Source organism: Aulonocara sp. 'chitande type north' Nkhata Bay, linkage group LG8 (assembly GCF_057382095.1).
Source record: "Aulonocara sp. 'chitande type north' Nkhata Bay isolate Kocher_YH1m ecotype deep benthic linkage group LG8, A_spYH_male_GT1.1, whole genome shotgun sequence".
In the NCBI taxonomy this organism is placed as follows: domain Eukaryota; kingdom Metazoa; phylum Chordata; class Actinopteri; order Cichliformes; family Cichlidae; genus Aulonocara; species Aulonocara sp. 'chitande type north' Nkhata Bay.
The window spans coordinates 8,659,098-8,673,920 of NC_141351.1; the positions used below are offsets into that span (position 1 = coordinate 8,659,098).

The following is a 14,823-nucleotide window of genomic DNA, read 5'->3' on the forward strand; positions in this document are numbered from 1 at the left end:
GATAAAAATATATATTTGTTTCTCTCTCCTGTACACCTACAAGTGCATTCCACACAGGGAAATGTAAAGGTTAAAATGTTGGAAGATAAAGTTGGTGAACGGTGACACAGAGTGAGTGGGTGAAAATAAATGCTCAGAGGCCTGAATTGAACCTAGTCGCTGTGCCACTGGAGTGGGCTGCCACGGAGAGTAACGGGGGGAAGGGAGGTCCATGCAAAGGTGCAGTGTGCAGGAAAATAAAACAAACCAGAGGTTGATTAGCTCAGATAATTTTTCATTGTCAGTACTTGAAGCAAATTGTGGGGTGGAAAGGTTTTTGGCTTCTGGGAGGAACATGCCAAAAGAGTTCGAGAAGGACAAATGAAACGTGTAGAGCTGCTGTTTCAGGACCCAAAGAAATCAGGCAATTGAGAAATCACTGACACAGTTCTGATGGGATCAAAGGGCCAAAAATCTTTATCTTTTGCTGTTATGGGAAATTTCTGATGAAGTCAGAATTTCTGCAAGTGAAGAAGATTTCGGGAGTTATTTAGTGTGCTTAGCAAAGGGAGGGGAAGTAGAGCTGTGTATTCTGTTGATAGGTTATGCAGCTGGCAACTGCACATGTACATATTAAAGAAGTTGTCATAAGACTCTATTCAAGCCCATTAAAAGTAGACCCTATGATTCAACAGAACCACCTATAGCAGCAGTAATCTGAAGTAATCCTTTTCTGTGTGACTTTATCGTTGTGGAGGAAATTCAGCCCACTTCTCTTTACAATGTTGCTTCACTTCACTGGAGTATTGAAATGAATTCACATACAGCTTTTTAAGTTGCTGCCACAGCATTGCAATCAGGTTGAGGTCTGTACTTTGACTGGGTCATTACAACACCATGATTCTTTTCTTTTTCAGCCATTCTGTTGTAGATTTGTTGGTGTGCTTGGGTTTCATCGGCCTTAAATTAAAGTTTCTTTGCCGAGCTTTAGCTGCAAACTCAAATCATCACCCGTCCACCACCATGCTTGACAGCTGGTATGAGGTATTTGTGATGATATGCTTAGTTTCCTCCAGAAGGTGGTGCTGTGCATCCTGGCCAAACATCACCACTTTCATCTGTCCAAAGGATGTTGTTCCAGAAGTCTTGTGGTTTGTTTAAATGCAACTTTAAAAAGAAGCCTTTCTCCACTGTGCAACTGTACTTTCATGAACTTCAACATTTAACATGCTAACCGAGACCTCTAGGGTTTGAGATGTAGCTCTTGGGTTTTTCTTTTCTTGGACAGTCTAACCTTGGGGTGAATTTGCTGTTATGTTCACTCCTGGGAAGGACTGGAGAAGCATTATTGTTCCACACCAGAAAACCGGAGAGGTCCTCCCACTTGCCGAGCGTCAAAAAATTGCATTTGATTAACAACACCTGCTGCTTTTTTACCATCTTATTTCCTGTGAAAAATGATAACACGATGGCCGATTTCAATATTTCACATTTTTGGAATTTAATTAGAACATAAAGATTATTATTTCACACAATCGAAAGAAGTGTGTGTGTGTGTGTGTGTGTGTGTGTGTGTGTGTGTGTGTGTGTGTGTGTGTGGTGGTTGGGTGATGCATGATTGCACAGTGTACATGTTTGATTTAAAGGGATGAGGTGGGAAACTCACAAGTGGGGTGTCATAATTCATAACAGTAATTGACAAGACAAGTCCCACTTTATCCTCCAATAGAGAGGTGGGGGCGGAGACAGTGAAGTTGGTGAGGTTGAAGCGCGACTTTGGTTTATGGACAATTGAAAAACTATTTCAAGAACCTCTTCCATTACACGGACTTTGTTTGTATCACAAGGTATTTATCAATTATTAATTAATACGCCTAACCATTTCTAAATGCGTAGATTTGTAGTTTATGAGTTTATGAGTGATACTAGACAGCTCTATTTAAAACTTCCAAGCCGGCATACGTGGCGTTGTGTGCGTCTGTACGCGTGAGAAAAATGTCGCACCTCGCTCGGAGTAGAATTTAAATCTATTAACTATATAATCTGAACAATAACAATGCTGCTACAACCACTCACGGGCACGAAGTTCTAATCCCAGTAGGCTGTAAAAGCAATGTTGCGACTACTGCATCAGCCTCCGCCTCCTTTGTTTTCTTTTATTTTCTTATTTTGATAAAAGTGCGAAAACTGAGCAGAGACAAAAGATTTAGTGGTGGCAAACATAAAGGTAACAACTTAACCTGGATGAAGTGGTATTTCCCCACGTGTTCGGATTTTAACCATCTACCTAGCATCATACATGAACACGTGTCAGTGGTGAGTTAAGGCTCTGCCTGTTATGTGCGCAATCCAGGCTCAAATCGCTAAAATCTAGGTGAAAGCTTTACCCACTGTGGGTGAAGTGGGTAAACAGTGGTGCATTATAGTTAATTGAAGTTAGACTAAATTAAAAGCCCAGTTTTAACTTTTTAACACTCCATAGACCGCGTGTACCATAATAATAAAAAAGAAAACATCATCAAATGTATTTGTAATTTCTACACGTCTTTAAAAAAACTTTAATTATAAAATTCTTATTAAGTTTGTCATAGTTTAATATTTCTGATTTATTCGTTTATTTATTCATATTAACTTTCGTACTGTTGTGTATTTCATGATTTATTGCATTACAAGCGATGGTTTTGTCTCAATTTTACTTTGAAAGTTACACGAACACACAAATGGGAGTGGCTTCACGGCGTCGTGGCGCGAGACAGCGGAAGAACGCAGCTACGTCGTAGTAAACGGCTTAACAACGAAAATGCCGCGTTTATAACATAGTCAGCGGTTTTAGGTCTTACTTTAGTATTTAAGAATTTAATAATAGTGGTTTGAGAAATTTCTAGCATGTTACATTAAAGAAGAAATATAGAAACAGAACAATAACTGAGCTCGATGTTGTTTTAGTAATAATTCAGCAGCGACACGTGGCCGTTTCCTCTAACCAAAAGGAGGGATAAAGGATTATCGTCGCTGCTCTTCGTTACTTGTCGCTTTTTCTACCTCTTCGTTGACTGCACCCGCTGCTTGCCAGGTGAGTTTGGCTTCATGTTAATTGTCCGCTTTCTGTAAGCTCTCCAACAGCTGAGTCCAGTCAAATGGTCGAGGATGCTCTTAGCCATGATGCCACTGCATCAGCCCATTTACCGCGCAAAGTCACTAGAAGGGACTATTTTTGGGGTGCTTTAAGTGTTATTGAGAGTAACTGTAAGTGATATGGAGTATATAATTGGCGCTTGTGTCAAGAATGATTTTACACTTGGGTTACCAGGAAAATTCATTCATCGTCTGGCGGCATAGCGGGTAACAGACAGTACAGTGCCCCATGCAACTAAGCCTAGTCCTGCCATTGTTATGGCCTAAATATTAGTAACACCTCAAGTTGTAGCATGTTTCAGTCCAGTGTTCTTTGAGTACAGATCCCAAAATTATAATGAACAACTGCGTAAAAAATGTAAAATAAACCTGGAAATGGTAAAATTAAGGAAGTTGGTTTTTTTTTAAGGGTTTTTACTGATGTGGAAACCGAGAATCCACACAGACACTACCACATAGGCTAGATTCCTTTTTAGGCTTAAACGCCAAGGTGACAATCAAATGCTACCTAGGACTCTCCATTAGTTTGTAGAACTGAGGAAGCATCTTGAGTGAGGTGATGGTGATGAAACATCTTTATGAATCTAGAACAATATCTTCAACTTGAGCTACTGTGACCTGGATGTCCAAGCACCTGTACAGACAGACTTCTTTGTGGTGTCTGTATGTGAGCAGAACCTTGGGAAAAAGTGTTGAAGAAGTTCTAATTCCAGTAGGCTGTAAAAGCCATGTTGATACAATTGCATCAGCCTCTGCCTCCCTTGTTTTCTTTTATTTTCTTATTTTATAATAGTGAGAAAAGCTTGCAAAAGCACACAAAACAGAACAGAAATAGAAAAAAAACAGAAATAGCAATAAACAGGCCATGACACTCAGCTTAATATCACTTTTACGGTGTCGCACAAACGTCAGGATCGATTACTCTAATGTTAATGATAGTTCGGTTATTTTGCTGCGTAAGCTGGTTTTGTTTAGTGGTGTCGAGCCAAACAGACGTCTGTTTCATTGAGAAATGAGCAGACAGCTTGCTTGTTAAGTTAAAAGAACGGTAGCTTTTTCACAGGATCCAAACATTTGGCCAGTGTAGTAACTTAGCCACTTTGTGGTTAAATTTAGCTGTCGTCTTATTTATTACCCCTAATTACACAAATACTAAACAGGAACAGAAATAGACAAATACAAACAGGAAATACTCCTTATGCTATTTTTGTAACAGTGTATAACACCTGAGTCCAAAGCTTTTTATCTCTCCTGCACTTTTCCAAACGTTTTTTTTCTTTCTCTCTTATTGTAAAAGCATGTGGATTTATTGATAAGTTAAAAAAAATATTTAATCCTGCAACTTATTACACATGGCATTTCTGTGGTGGCCCTGAGATGCCAGACGGACTGCTACTGAAGAAAACAACAACCAAAAAATTAAAAAGCTGTGAAAGCATGCGGAATACAACAGAAGAAGAAAAAAAAATGGAAATAGAATGCTGAAAAGCTTAAAACAGGGCCACCGTCAGCTTTGTATTTTACATTGACTTTGTCCACCTCATTTAAATATATTTGTTAAAACAGTGGACAGTACAGCCTGCATGTCAATGATGTGACAGATGCAATGGAGTGACTGGGACACAGTGGGAGTGGAAAGCAACAATAATGGTGCAAAAACAGAGCTGGGTTGCAGCATATTTGCTGGTCATCAGGATCTTACTGACAGATGCGAATGGAGGTGAGTATACGGTCAATTTCTCAAACCACTTGTTAAATTATTTTTTAGGAAACTTTGTTGAACCTTTGAGCTGTATTTGTTTTTTTTATGCTTTTGCTCTGTCTTTAGTTGTAATCTAAGAAGCTTTAAAGAAGGCGACTGGACTTCTTTAGATTTTGTGAAGATTTTGTGAAGACAATGAAGAGCTTATTCAGTTCTCAATGTTGGGAAAACTGAAGAACTTTTTTTTATCAAAAAAAGAAAAAAAGAAACATAACCTTGACTTTAATGGCAACAGACCTAAAAATACTTTTAGCTGCTCCCTTGTGACAAGGCGTTTTTTTGAAACCAACAAACTTTGCTTAAAGACAACGTTAAAGACAATATATATATATATATAAATCAGTGCGACTAGAAATGAAACATCCGCTTTTGGAGTGACAGTACATCAGTGAATATGTAATGCGCTCGATACCTGATCGCTCGATACCGCCATTGCCCGTGTGGCCGCCGTTGCCTTCCGCACGGCCGGCCTCCTGACCCTTTTGCGCGCCGCCACGGCCTTCTTCGCGGCCGGCCTCCTGAACTGTCCCGTCCTGGCCTCCTGTGTTATCGGGCCCCAGGCCGGCCACCTGAACTGTGTTTCGGACTCTGCTACTCTGCTCCCCTGTGAGTTTTGTGTACCTTTTTTTTTTTTTTTTTGGGACTCTGGGGCCTCCATCTTTGGTCATGGCCCGGTCCCTCCGTCCTGCGCCCCCTGCCGCCCGCCTGGATCTGGTGGTGTGTTTCTGTGGCTGTCGGGGGCCAGCCCTTGAGGGGGGGGTGCTGTCATGGTCCTGCGACCATGACTCAGTGACTTTGTGTTTGTGTTCTTTATTGTTATTATTCTCTTTATTATTCATGGGCTGTTTTGGGATGGTTTGTGTTTGGGATTTTAGATACTGGGTTCTGGGTTTGTGCTCCCTCTATTGGTCCCTGGTGTTAGTGTTCCCCTGTCTCGTCAGGTTAATCAGGTCCAGCTGTTTCCCCCACCTGTGTGTGATTTCCCAGTGTCTCTCTGTGTACTTATAGTGTGTGTTTTCCCTCTGCTCCTCGTCGCGTCGTCTGTGTTCATACCCGGTGAATCCCCTGCGTGCTCTCCCTGCTGTTCTCCCTTCATGTTCAGGTTTGCCACTCCCTTTGTGTAGTTTCTCCCAGTTTAGTTCGTCCTTAGTTCTGTTTGCCATCTCCACTTTATGTTCAGTATTGTCAATAAATCACCTTCACATCTAAGGAAGCGCTGCGTTTGAGTCCTCCTTTCCACTCTTCACACGTGCCCCGGACCGTGACAAAAATAATTTTGATAACCACAGATGTTTTCAGCTGTGTTTGGGCACAGTCTGCTTCGCTTTTTGCTCACAGCTCTCAAAGTCTAGATTTGTTTTGTTGACTTTTAAGCTTTCTTTCAGTTTGTATCATCAGGTTTGTTCTACCTCACTGTCAAGAAATACTAGAAGCTGATATTGTGTTAGCTTTCAATTTTTGTGCAGTTATGGCTAGAAATGAGAAGGGTTCAAATAGATAAATGTGCTTGTCCTAATTTGGAGCAGGGTGATTTGGTGTATATAAGAAATCACTCAGTAAGAGGATGGCTGCCTTTTTTATCTAACACTGGCTTATTACTGCTGAGGCCCAAAATCTGGGGGGGGTGTCCAGTCCAGTCCAGTCCAGTCCATGACTGATAGTGTTCCTTCTGCTCCAGCTTCACAATAGGAATATAATATTTCTCAATTTGAACCTCCAAGTGTTTCTCTGTTCTTATGTTTCAGCTACTGAGGTATCCTGTGTTTTCATGGAGAGATGCATCTTACCATGCAGTTTCCAGATTGGCAATGAAACCATCATCTGGTGGTTTAAGACAGAAGGAGACAAACTTGTCCACTTATTCAACTATAACAAAGAGCAGCTTGAACACCAGGACCAGTGCTTCACAAACAGGACTAAACTCTTCACGGATCTGATCTGCAGAGGAAATGCATCACTTCAGCTGACAGGGGTGGAGATTCAGGATGAGGGCAAATATAACTGCATAACCCACACCACTAGAGAAAACCAGGAGTCATTTGTCAACCTAAACATTAACGGTATGAGAAACTTTCTAAATGTGCTGTCAGATTAGTAATTTTACACATATTATTAGTCACCTGATCACAGTTCTTTTATTGCAGCTCCAGTGAATGAGGTCAAAATTGATCAGGTTGACAACAGGATCACTTGCTGGTCAGAGGGGATCTACCCCAAGCCTCAGCTCACCTGGTCCACAAGCCCACCATCTAACATCACCTTCCTTAACACCACCACAGTCCAGCAAACTAAACAGCTGCTTTACAACATCAGCAGTTCTTTGATGTTTTCAGACGGTCTTTATAATGTGCTCTTTATCTGCACCATCAGCACTGGCAGAACCAGGAATAGAGCCACTCTGAGGAAAATTTGTGAGTAGTTCAACCAACTCAGGTGCTCAAACTTTGGTGCAACTGTAGGTTTAAAAATATATGAAGTAAACATAGTTTAACAAATGAGAGTTTTTGTACTGTGATTTTCACGTATCATATTAGACTGTAGTTTTAATTTTTGTGGTTAATTATATATATTAAATGCTTTCAGCTCTTATCAGTGATCCCAGCACTGGCGTGACAATCCCCTGCACCCTCTCAAGCACTTCACTTACCAATTTCACCCTCCTCTGGAGATTCAACCAGTGTCAGACCATCGTGAACCAAACCGGGATGAATGTCACCTACTCAGTGTCAGACGAGTGGAGACAGAAGGTGGTAAATGTGTCTAAGTCAGGCAGCCTAATGCTAAAGGACTTATCTGCAAAACAGGAGGGAATGTACACATGTAAGCTCAGTAATGCTGAGGAGATGCACACTACTCACATCCACCTGAGACTAATCAAAGGTAAAATCAAGTTAAGATAAAACATCATAAAATTTGTATTCTAAGGGGACATACTGTAGGGAAAAACTTAAACTTAACATCAGCTTCAAACTTGCCCAGGCCACCTGATGACTCGATATAGCCAGCTTTCTGAAGAAATTAATTAATCATTGATATCATTATTCAATTAATTGTGTATTGTGCTGCAAAATGTGAAGTAATTTGTGTAAGTGTCAGCCAAAGCCAACCAAAGATTGTGACTTAGTCATTGTACACTTAATTTTTTTTATAATTCACCAGTAAAACACGGCTGTCACAATTAAAGTAATGTTTGGGTGGGGAAACAAGGAAATATTAAGTAAGCTGTGTTTATAGTTATAAAGATGATGTACGTTCTATGATAATCACCAACATTATGATTAGTAACTACTTTAATTACACATTTTTTCACAGGGGGTCACTCTAGCACTGTAGTCATTATTACAACTGTGTGTGTAAGTGTGTTGATCGCCTTCGCTGCCCTACCGGTAATCTGCAGAATCTACAGAAAATGGAGAGGTAAGGGGTCTGCGTTAAACTTTAATTACTTTGTTTGAGTTGTACCATTCAAACTGCAAAGGCAAATGTTTGTTTATTTTCCAGTGTTAAATTCTGTAGAGTCTACACCATAGTGTGTGATGATGTGTGCATTTATACTGTTGTACTGGCCTGTCTGCATCGTTCTGCCATCTTGAGGCATCAGTCACCAGACTGTGATACTACTAGGCAAACCTATCAGTTATCGTGTCTGCATCACTTGCGTAGTAAAGTATTTCTGTGACGGTACACAGCGTAAGTTGTGGTTTATGGTGGGTACTGTGGTGTAAATGTAACACAGTGCTGCTGTTTGAAGCATATGTGGATGCCAGGTCCTAGGAGGTTAAGGTGAGAAGAGGGAATAAAACATCATTGAAGGAGTACTGTTGTACAAATAAACAATAAAAATGTATAACAAATATAATTCAACAAAAACATTAATGACCAGAAAAATAACTAATACATTATGTATACTGATATAAGATAAATGAATGACCGGATGCTATAAATAGATTTTTTTAAAATCTATTTTTCCACTTGATGTGATGTCACAGCTTCTGTAGATTAGACATTAATTACTTTTTGACTCGCTGAAAACCCCCCCCACAAACTTCTTATTCTGAGGACAAAACAATAATGATTCAGTCTTAAGTACCAACTCTTATCAACTTCTTTTTGCAGATGACGGTGTAATCTGAAGGATTTAGATTTTGGACACTGAAGACTTTTTGAACTCATTCATCTCGCTTTCAAAGTCAAGCCTCAATCTTTGCATTTTTCTTGTCGACATTTTCTAGGAGGGTTTATGATTGTTGGTTTCACAGATTGTAAATTTATTTATTTATTTTTTTCTTACTGCAAGGTCAGCAGCTAAAACAAAGCACTCTTGTAAAATCCTGAACCCTGGTGGATTATACTTATTCAGAACACTTAGAAGTAGAAAGGACAAACTAAACATCTTCTGTCAGCATTAATGTAAGAATTTAAGTCCATCACAGCATTTAAACAAATAAGCACTCAAAGGAAAGTAGGTCATAGAAACCCTTGTAAATCAGCAGTCAATTCAAGTAAATTCAGTTGTATTTATGCGGCACCAAATCCCAACAACAGTCACTTCAAGACACTTTATATTGTTAGGTAGATCTTACAATAATACAACAGAGAAGAAACACATAACACAGACTGAACAAAGACACAGACTCACCTGCAGGCACTACAACAGAGGGAACAGAGACGTGGGACCAGGGCAGACACAGACACTGACTGGACACGGGGATATAGCGGACAGGGGAGACAGCAACTAAGGATTACACACAGACAAACCATAAGACATGACTCTAACAAAAACCCAAAGACTAGAAATTATAAATAATATAATAAACTCAAAAACCCTGGGTCAACGACCCAGGCATCCTAACAGACTCTCAACAAATTGGAGTCTATTAGATAGATATTATTTAAACCCCTGCATGGTCTAAGCTCTCAATAATGGTTTTATTATTGACTGTAATAAAACATTACAGTCAACAGTATCGAACGCTGCACTGAGGTCTAGCAGGTCAAGCACAGAGATGAGTCCACTGTCAGAGGCCATAAGAAGATCATCTGTAACCTTCACTAAAGCTGTTTCTGTGCTGTGATGAGCTCTGAAACCTGACTGAAACTCTTCAAATAAGCCATTCCTCTGCAGATGATCTGTTAGCTGTTTTACAACTATTCTTTTGAGAACTTTTGAGATGGAAAAAAAAAAAGGTTGGAGATTGGCATGTAATTAGCTAAGACTGCTCAGTTAAAGATGGCCTTGGTTAATGATGGTTTAATTACTGCCAGCTTGAAGACCTTTGGTACATAGCCGATTATTAGAGATAGTTTGAAACATTAATTAATGGTAAGACTTCTTTGAGCAGTCATCTAGAAATGGGGTCTAAAAGACAAGGTCGCCGATTTAGCAATGGGATGACCAAAAACCATATGCCTAATGACTGCGACCGGCTGGCCCAGGTTCTAATCCAACCCACGTCCTTTTGCCGCATGTTTTCCCCTTTTTCTCTCCCTCCACTTTCCTGTCACTCTGCTGTATCTATCTAATAAGGCCAAAAAAATAATGATGGTTTGAAGGAAGTAATACTGAAGTTAACTCAGAAAGATCAATTGGAGAAAAAGACTAAGTAAATATCAATGGTATTGAAAGTAGCTGTAGATAATGTTACTGTAAGATGATTATGTGTAATTTTTCCTGTAATAGTTAGAATAATAATAGATCTTCTAAATTTGTGATATGCCATTTCCTCTCCAGCTTACGAGTTTTCTCCTTAAGGTGCACTTTTGAAGTTTATATCAGGGAGTGAAAAAATTACTGTATGTTTTAATGCTTTAATTTAAGTCCAATGTACCTTTGAAAATGTGACCAAAGAGAATCATTTTATGCTCTGAGTTTTGAAAAAAGTTTCAAAACACCCACAGCTGCTAGTTAGCTGTTATTGCTAACTTCCAGCTGCTATTTTTACTTTATTTTGTATATTTTGGATTAATATAATGTTATATTTTTGTAGTTTTCTGGTATTTGTATTTTGGTATTTGCACAATTGTTTGTTTGTTTGTTTCATTTGAAACGCATTAACTAAAGATGAGAGTTTTAAATCCATCTAGTTTGGCCACTTTTTTAGTAAAAAGTGGCCAAATGATTTGGCAATAAAAATTTGTGATACTGTATGTAAATAAGGATTTTTTTAAACCCTGTAACACTGAGTGTTTTATATTTGATAAATGGGTTTTTGTGAGTTTTTGAAGCTTTACATCACCACTGCCATAAATGACAGAAAAGTGTCCTTTGTATTTGTCAGGAGGTTCAATAAACACTCCACTTTTAAAGCATTAAAGATTTCTGGCAATTATTTCATTGTTCAGGTCAGGGGTGTGGAAACTCCAGGCCTCGAGGCCCGGTGTCCTGCAGGTTTTAGATGTGTTCTTGATCCAACACAGCTGATTTAAATGGCTAAATTACCTCCTCAACATGTCTTGAGCTGTGTCCCAATCCAGCGACCGTACGCTTTGGCGGGTACAAGAAGTGTGGAAGTGAGAGGCTTGTGAAATGGGACGATCTGGCCTTCGTGGCACTGTTCAGGTAGCCTTGCAACCATGATACTAACTGCAAGAAACGTTTCATACAGCATTGTTTGACAGAAATGAAGGAGAAAAAATGTTTTTTTGTTTGTTCATTTTTTTATGACATCACTTTGATTTGATAAGTATCTGAGGCTGAGACCACAGGACTGTAAAAACATGATTGTTGGGCTCCATTTCTGTACTGAACAGTCATTTAAGATTAGTTAGTAAATAACAATTAGCTGATGTTGTTCATGAGACTAAAGTCATCTCACTTTGGCAATGTAAGTATAATATGGCCAATATTATAGTTATTGTCACATTATTATGATATATTACAGCAGTGAGCTTGAACTCTTACATTCACTGAGCTTCAGTAAAGGTTCAAGTTGCATTTATTTATATTTCCTATCACCTTAAATCTTCACTCAAAGACAAGTATCTTTGACAGTGTATATATAGATGTATTATATATGAGATAAATGTTGTTCTTTTAATATGTTGGCATTAGTAAATTTGGCTCAATACTTACATATATGTGTAAAAAGAAAATGTACGAGCTGTGATAACTGTGTCTGATAGAATGAAGAGTAGACTGATATATTAAATATTCCTTTATTGGGTGAGAAAATCAGACCATGTCATAACTGCTTTAAGTGACTTCTGCTAAATGGGACAAACTGGGCAGAAAGTATACAAACACATAACATCCTTATAGAATATGATGTAACACTATAGATCAACTTACCTCAGAATATATGAAGCATATAAACAATTACAGCAATATGATGCAACAAACACAGCAGTACTACTAATCCAAAATACTCAAAGCTTCATAGAAATGAAACAAACATTTATTTTTAGCTCCATTCTGCTGCTGATACATACTTTAGGTTTCTGAACATTAAACTTGTTGCTGCCTTTCATAGTGTGTAACCTGAAGGCCCTGAGTACTTTCTCCCACACTGCAAACACTGGAATGATAAAATTATTTGAACATTACCTAATAAGACTGATTCAGGACAGACAATTAGTTATTTGAAACTTTCCTAGCAGTCCTTCACAAACAGGGAACAGTCTGTCTATTCTCTGCATCTGTCAGCTGCTGCTGGCTCTTCCTCCTCCTCTTCCTCACACACTGCTGAGTTTGTCCTGGTGGATCATCAGGGGTGCAAAGCCTCACAGATGATGTGCAGCAGTGGGTCCCTCAGTCTGTACTCACTCTGGACACTTGGAGTTGTCACACATGGAAATCAAATGTGTGATAAGCTGCAGGATTCAAACACAAGTGTAACTTATAAATACATGTTCATACTTTTATTACACAATCAGAGAGAAAGACAAAGAGAGAGAGTGCAGGACAGACAGACAGGTGACAGTCTCAGGTAAATATGGTCTGTATTTGTATAGCGCTTTACTAGTCCCCAAGGACCCCAAAGTGCTTTACACATCCAGTCATCCACCCATTCACACACTGGTGATGGCAATGTAACCACAGCCACCCTGGGGCGCACTGACAGAGGCGAGGCTGTCAGCGCCACCGGGCGCCACCGGCGCCCTCTGACCACCACCAGTAGGCAACGGGTGAGGTGTCTTGTCGTTGTGCCCAAGGACACAACAACAAGCTGGGGCTTGGACTTGAACCGGCAACCTTCCGATTACAAGGCGAACTCCCAACTCTTGAGCTATGATCACCCCAGGCAGTGTATACACTGCTACAAAACAGCACAAGAGAAGGAGGATTTAGTGTTTGTGTTATTACGAGTGCTAAACAAGAAGAGTTCCAGATGGTGCAGTGGACACATGTGTGACTCCTGTGATTAAAGCATCTTTCTTTCAGCTTAAAGAGTGAGCCGTCAGCTCGTTCAAACACACGTTAAAGTCCGTTTGGCTCGACACCACCGAACAGAGGCAGCAATATGACATAGCTAACATTAACAGTGCAGTGAATCCTGCTTGTGCCGTGATATTCAGGACTGCAAACCGAGCAGCATCACTGACTTTCAGCTTGTTGTGTTTGTGGATATATGACTGACTTTAATTATCCATAAAATCATCACATTCTTTATAAGATTAAGGTTAACTATTGAACGGCGTATATTTTAAAGTAAAGGCTTTAAAACCAAGTTAGTGCAAACATCACTAATGTCACCTAACTTATGTGGCCGATATGTGGCCAACAGTAATGTTTTAATGTTCTTCATTGTTAAACACTTGCACATAAATACTGTAAGTGACATCATATTCAGTACTTACTTACTTTTAAAAGTTTACTCTTAGGCCGTTTTTTCCGAACAAAATATATATGGGACCAAGAAGTCTACACCGGACCACACTTCAAATTTGGCGAAACGAAGTGCGCATTTGTCTAGCGTATTTGTTGAGCGCATTTGGGACACCCTTCCTTGCGTCGCGGTCACGTAATCGGTCTCCAAATGCGCAATACGAAGCGTGCAGTCGCTTCGTATTGCGAAGTCTGTCTGTCTGTTTGGTTTGGTATGAGATGGACCGCAGAGTGAAGGCAAAACGGCAAACAAGTGCTCAGCATCTCTGGGAACTTCTTCAAGACGGTTGGAAAACCATTTCAGGTGACGACCTCATGAAGCTCAGAGAATGCCAAGACTGTGGAAAGAGGTAATCAAAGCAAAGGATGGATATTTCAAAGAATTTAAAATCTAAAACAGGTTTTAAGTTATTTCGCAGTTTTTTGTTTACTACGTAATTCTACATGTGTTCATTCATACTTTTGATGCCTTCAATGAGAATCTACAATGTAAATAGTCACGAAATGAAGAAAAGCCATTAAATGAGAAGATGTGTTTGACTGATAGTGTGTATGTGGGGGGGGGGGGGGTATGTGTGGTGGGGGATACGTGTTACACAGTGTTTGCACATATTTGATTTAAAGGGATCAGGTGGGTTTCTCAGAGAAATTGAAAAGTGGAGTGTCATATTTCATAACAGTACTTGAGAAGACAGGTCCCACTTTATCCTCCAATAGAGAGGTGGGGGCGGAGTCAGTGAAGTTGGCGAGGTTGAAGCTCGACTTTAGTTTAAGGACAATTGAGAAACTATTTCAAGAACCTCTTCCATTACACGGACTTTGTTTATATCGCAAGGTATTTATGATTTATTAATTAATACGCATAATTCTTTCCAAATGCGCAGATTATTTGTAGTTTATGAGTTTATGAGTGATACTAGACAGCTCTATTTAAAACTTCCAAGCCGGCATACGTGGCACATTGTGTGCGCCTGTTCGCGTGAGAAAAATGTCGCACCTCGGTCGGAGTAGAATTTAAACCTAGTAACTATATAATCTGAACAATAACAATGCTGCTACAACCACTCACGGGCACGAAGTTCTAATCCCAGTAGGCTGTAAAAGCAATGTTGCGACTACTGCA

General features: G+C 39.6%; 1 protein-coding gene across 1 annotated transcript; it reads left to right on the forward strand.

The window, feature by feature from the left end:
• The first annotated feature begins 4,761 nt into the window (after window positions 1–4,761).
• On the forward strand, window positions 4,762–7,776 carry LOC147323081 (programmed cell death 1 ligand 1-like). Its single transcript, XM_086304875.1, has 4 exons — window positions 4,762–4,834; window positions 6,622–6,936; window positions 7,021–7,287; window positions 7,460–7,776. Exons 1-4 carry the CDS (start codon window positions 4,762–4,764, stop codon window positions 7,774–7,776), a joined length of 972 nt encoding a protein of 323 aa, XP_086161001.1.
• The last annotated feature ends 7,047 nt before the right edge of the window (window positions 7,777–14,823 follow it).

What these genes read in the sequence shown, in the direction of transcription:
- LOC147323081 (XM_086304875.1), top strand. Translation starts at nt 4,762, where the DNA reads ATGGTGCAAAAACAGAGCTGGGTTGCAGCATATTTGCTGGTCATCAGG. An exon ending in ACTGACAGATGCGAATGGAG is followed by an intron (nt 4,835 to 6,621) that starts GTGAGTATACGG and finishes CTTATGTTTCAG; the next exon opens with CTACTGAGGTATCCTGTGTT. An exon ending in TGTCAACCTAAACATTAACG is followed by an intron (nt 6,937 to 7,020) that starts GTATGAGAAACT and finishes CTTTTATTGCAG; the next exon opens with CTCCAGTGAATGAGGTCAAA.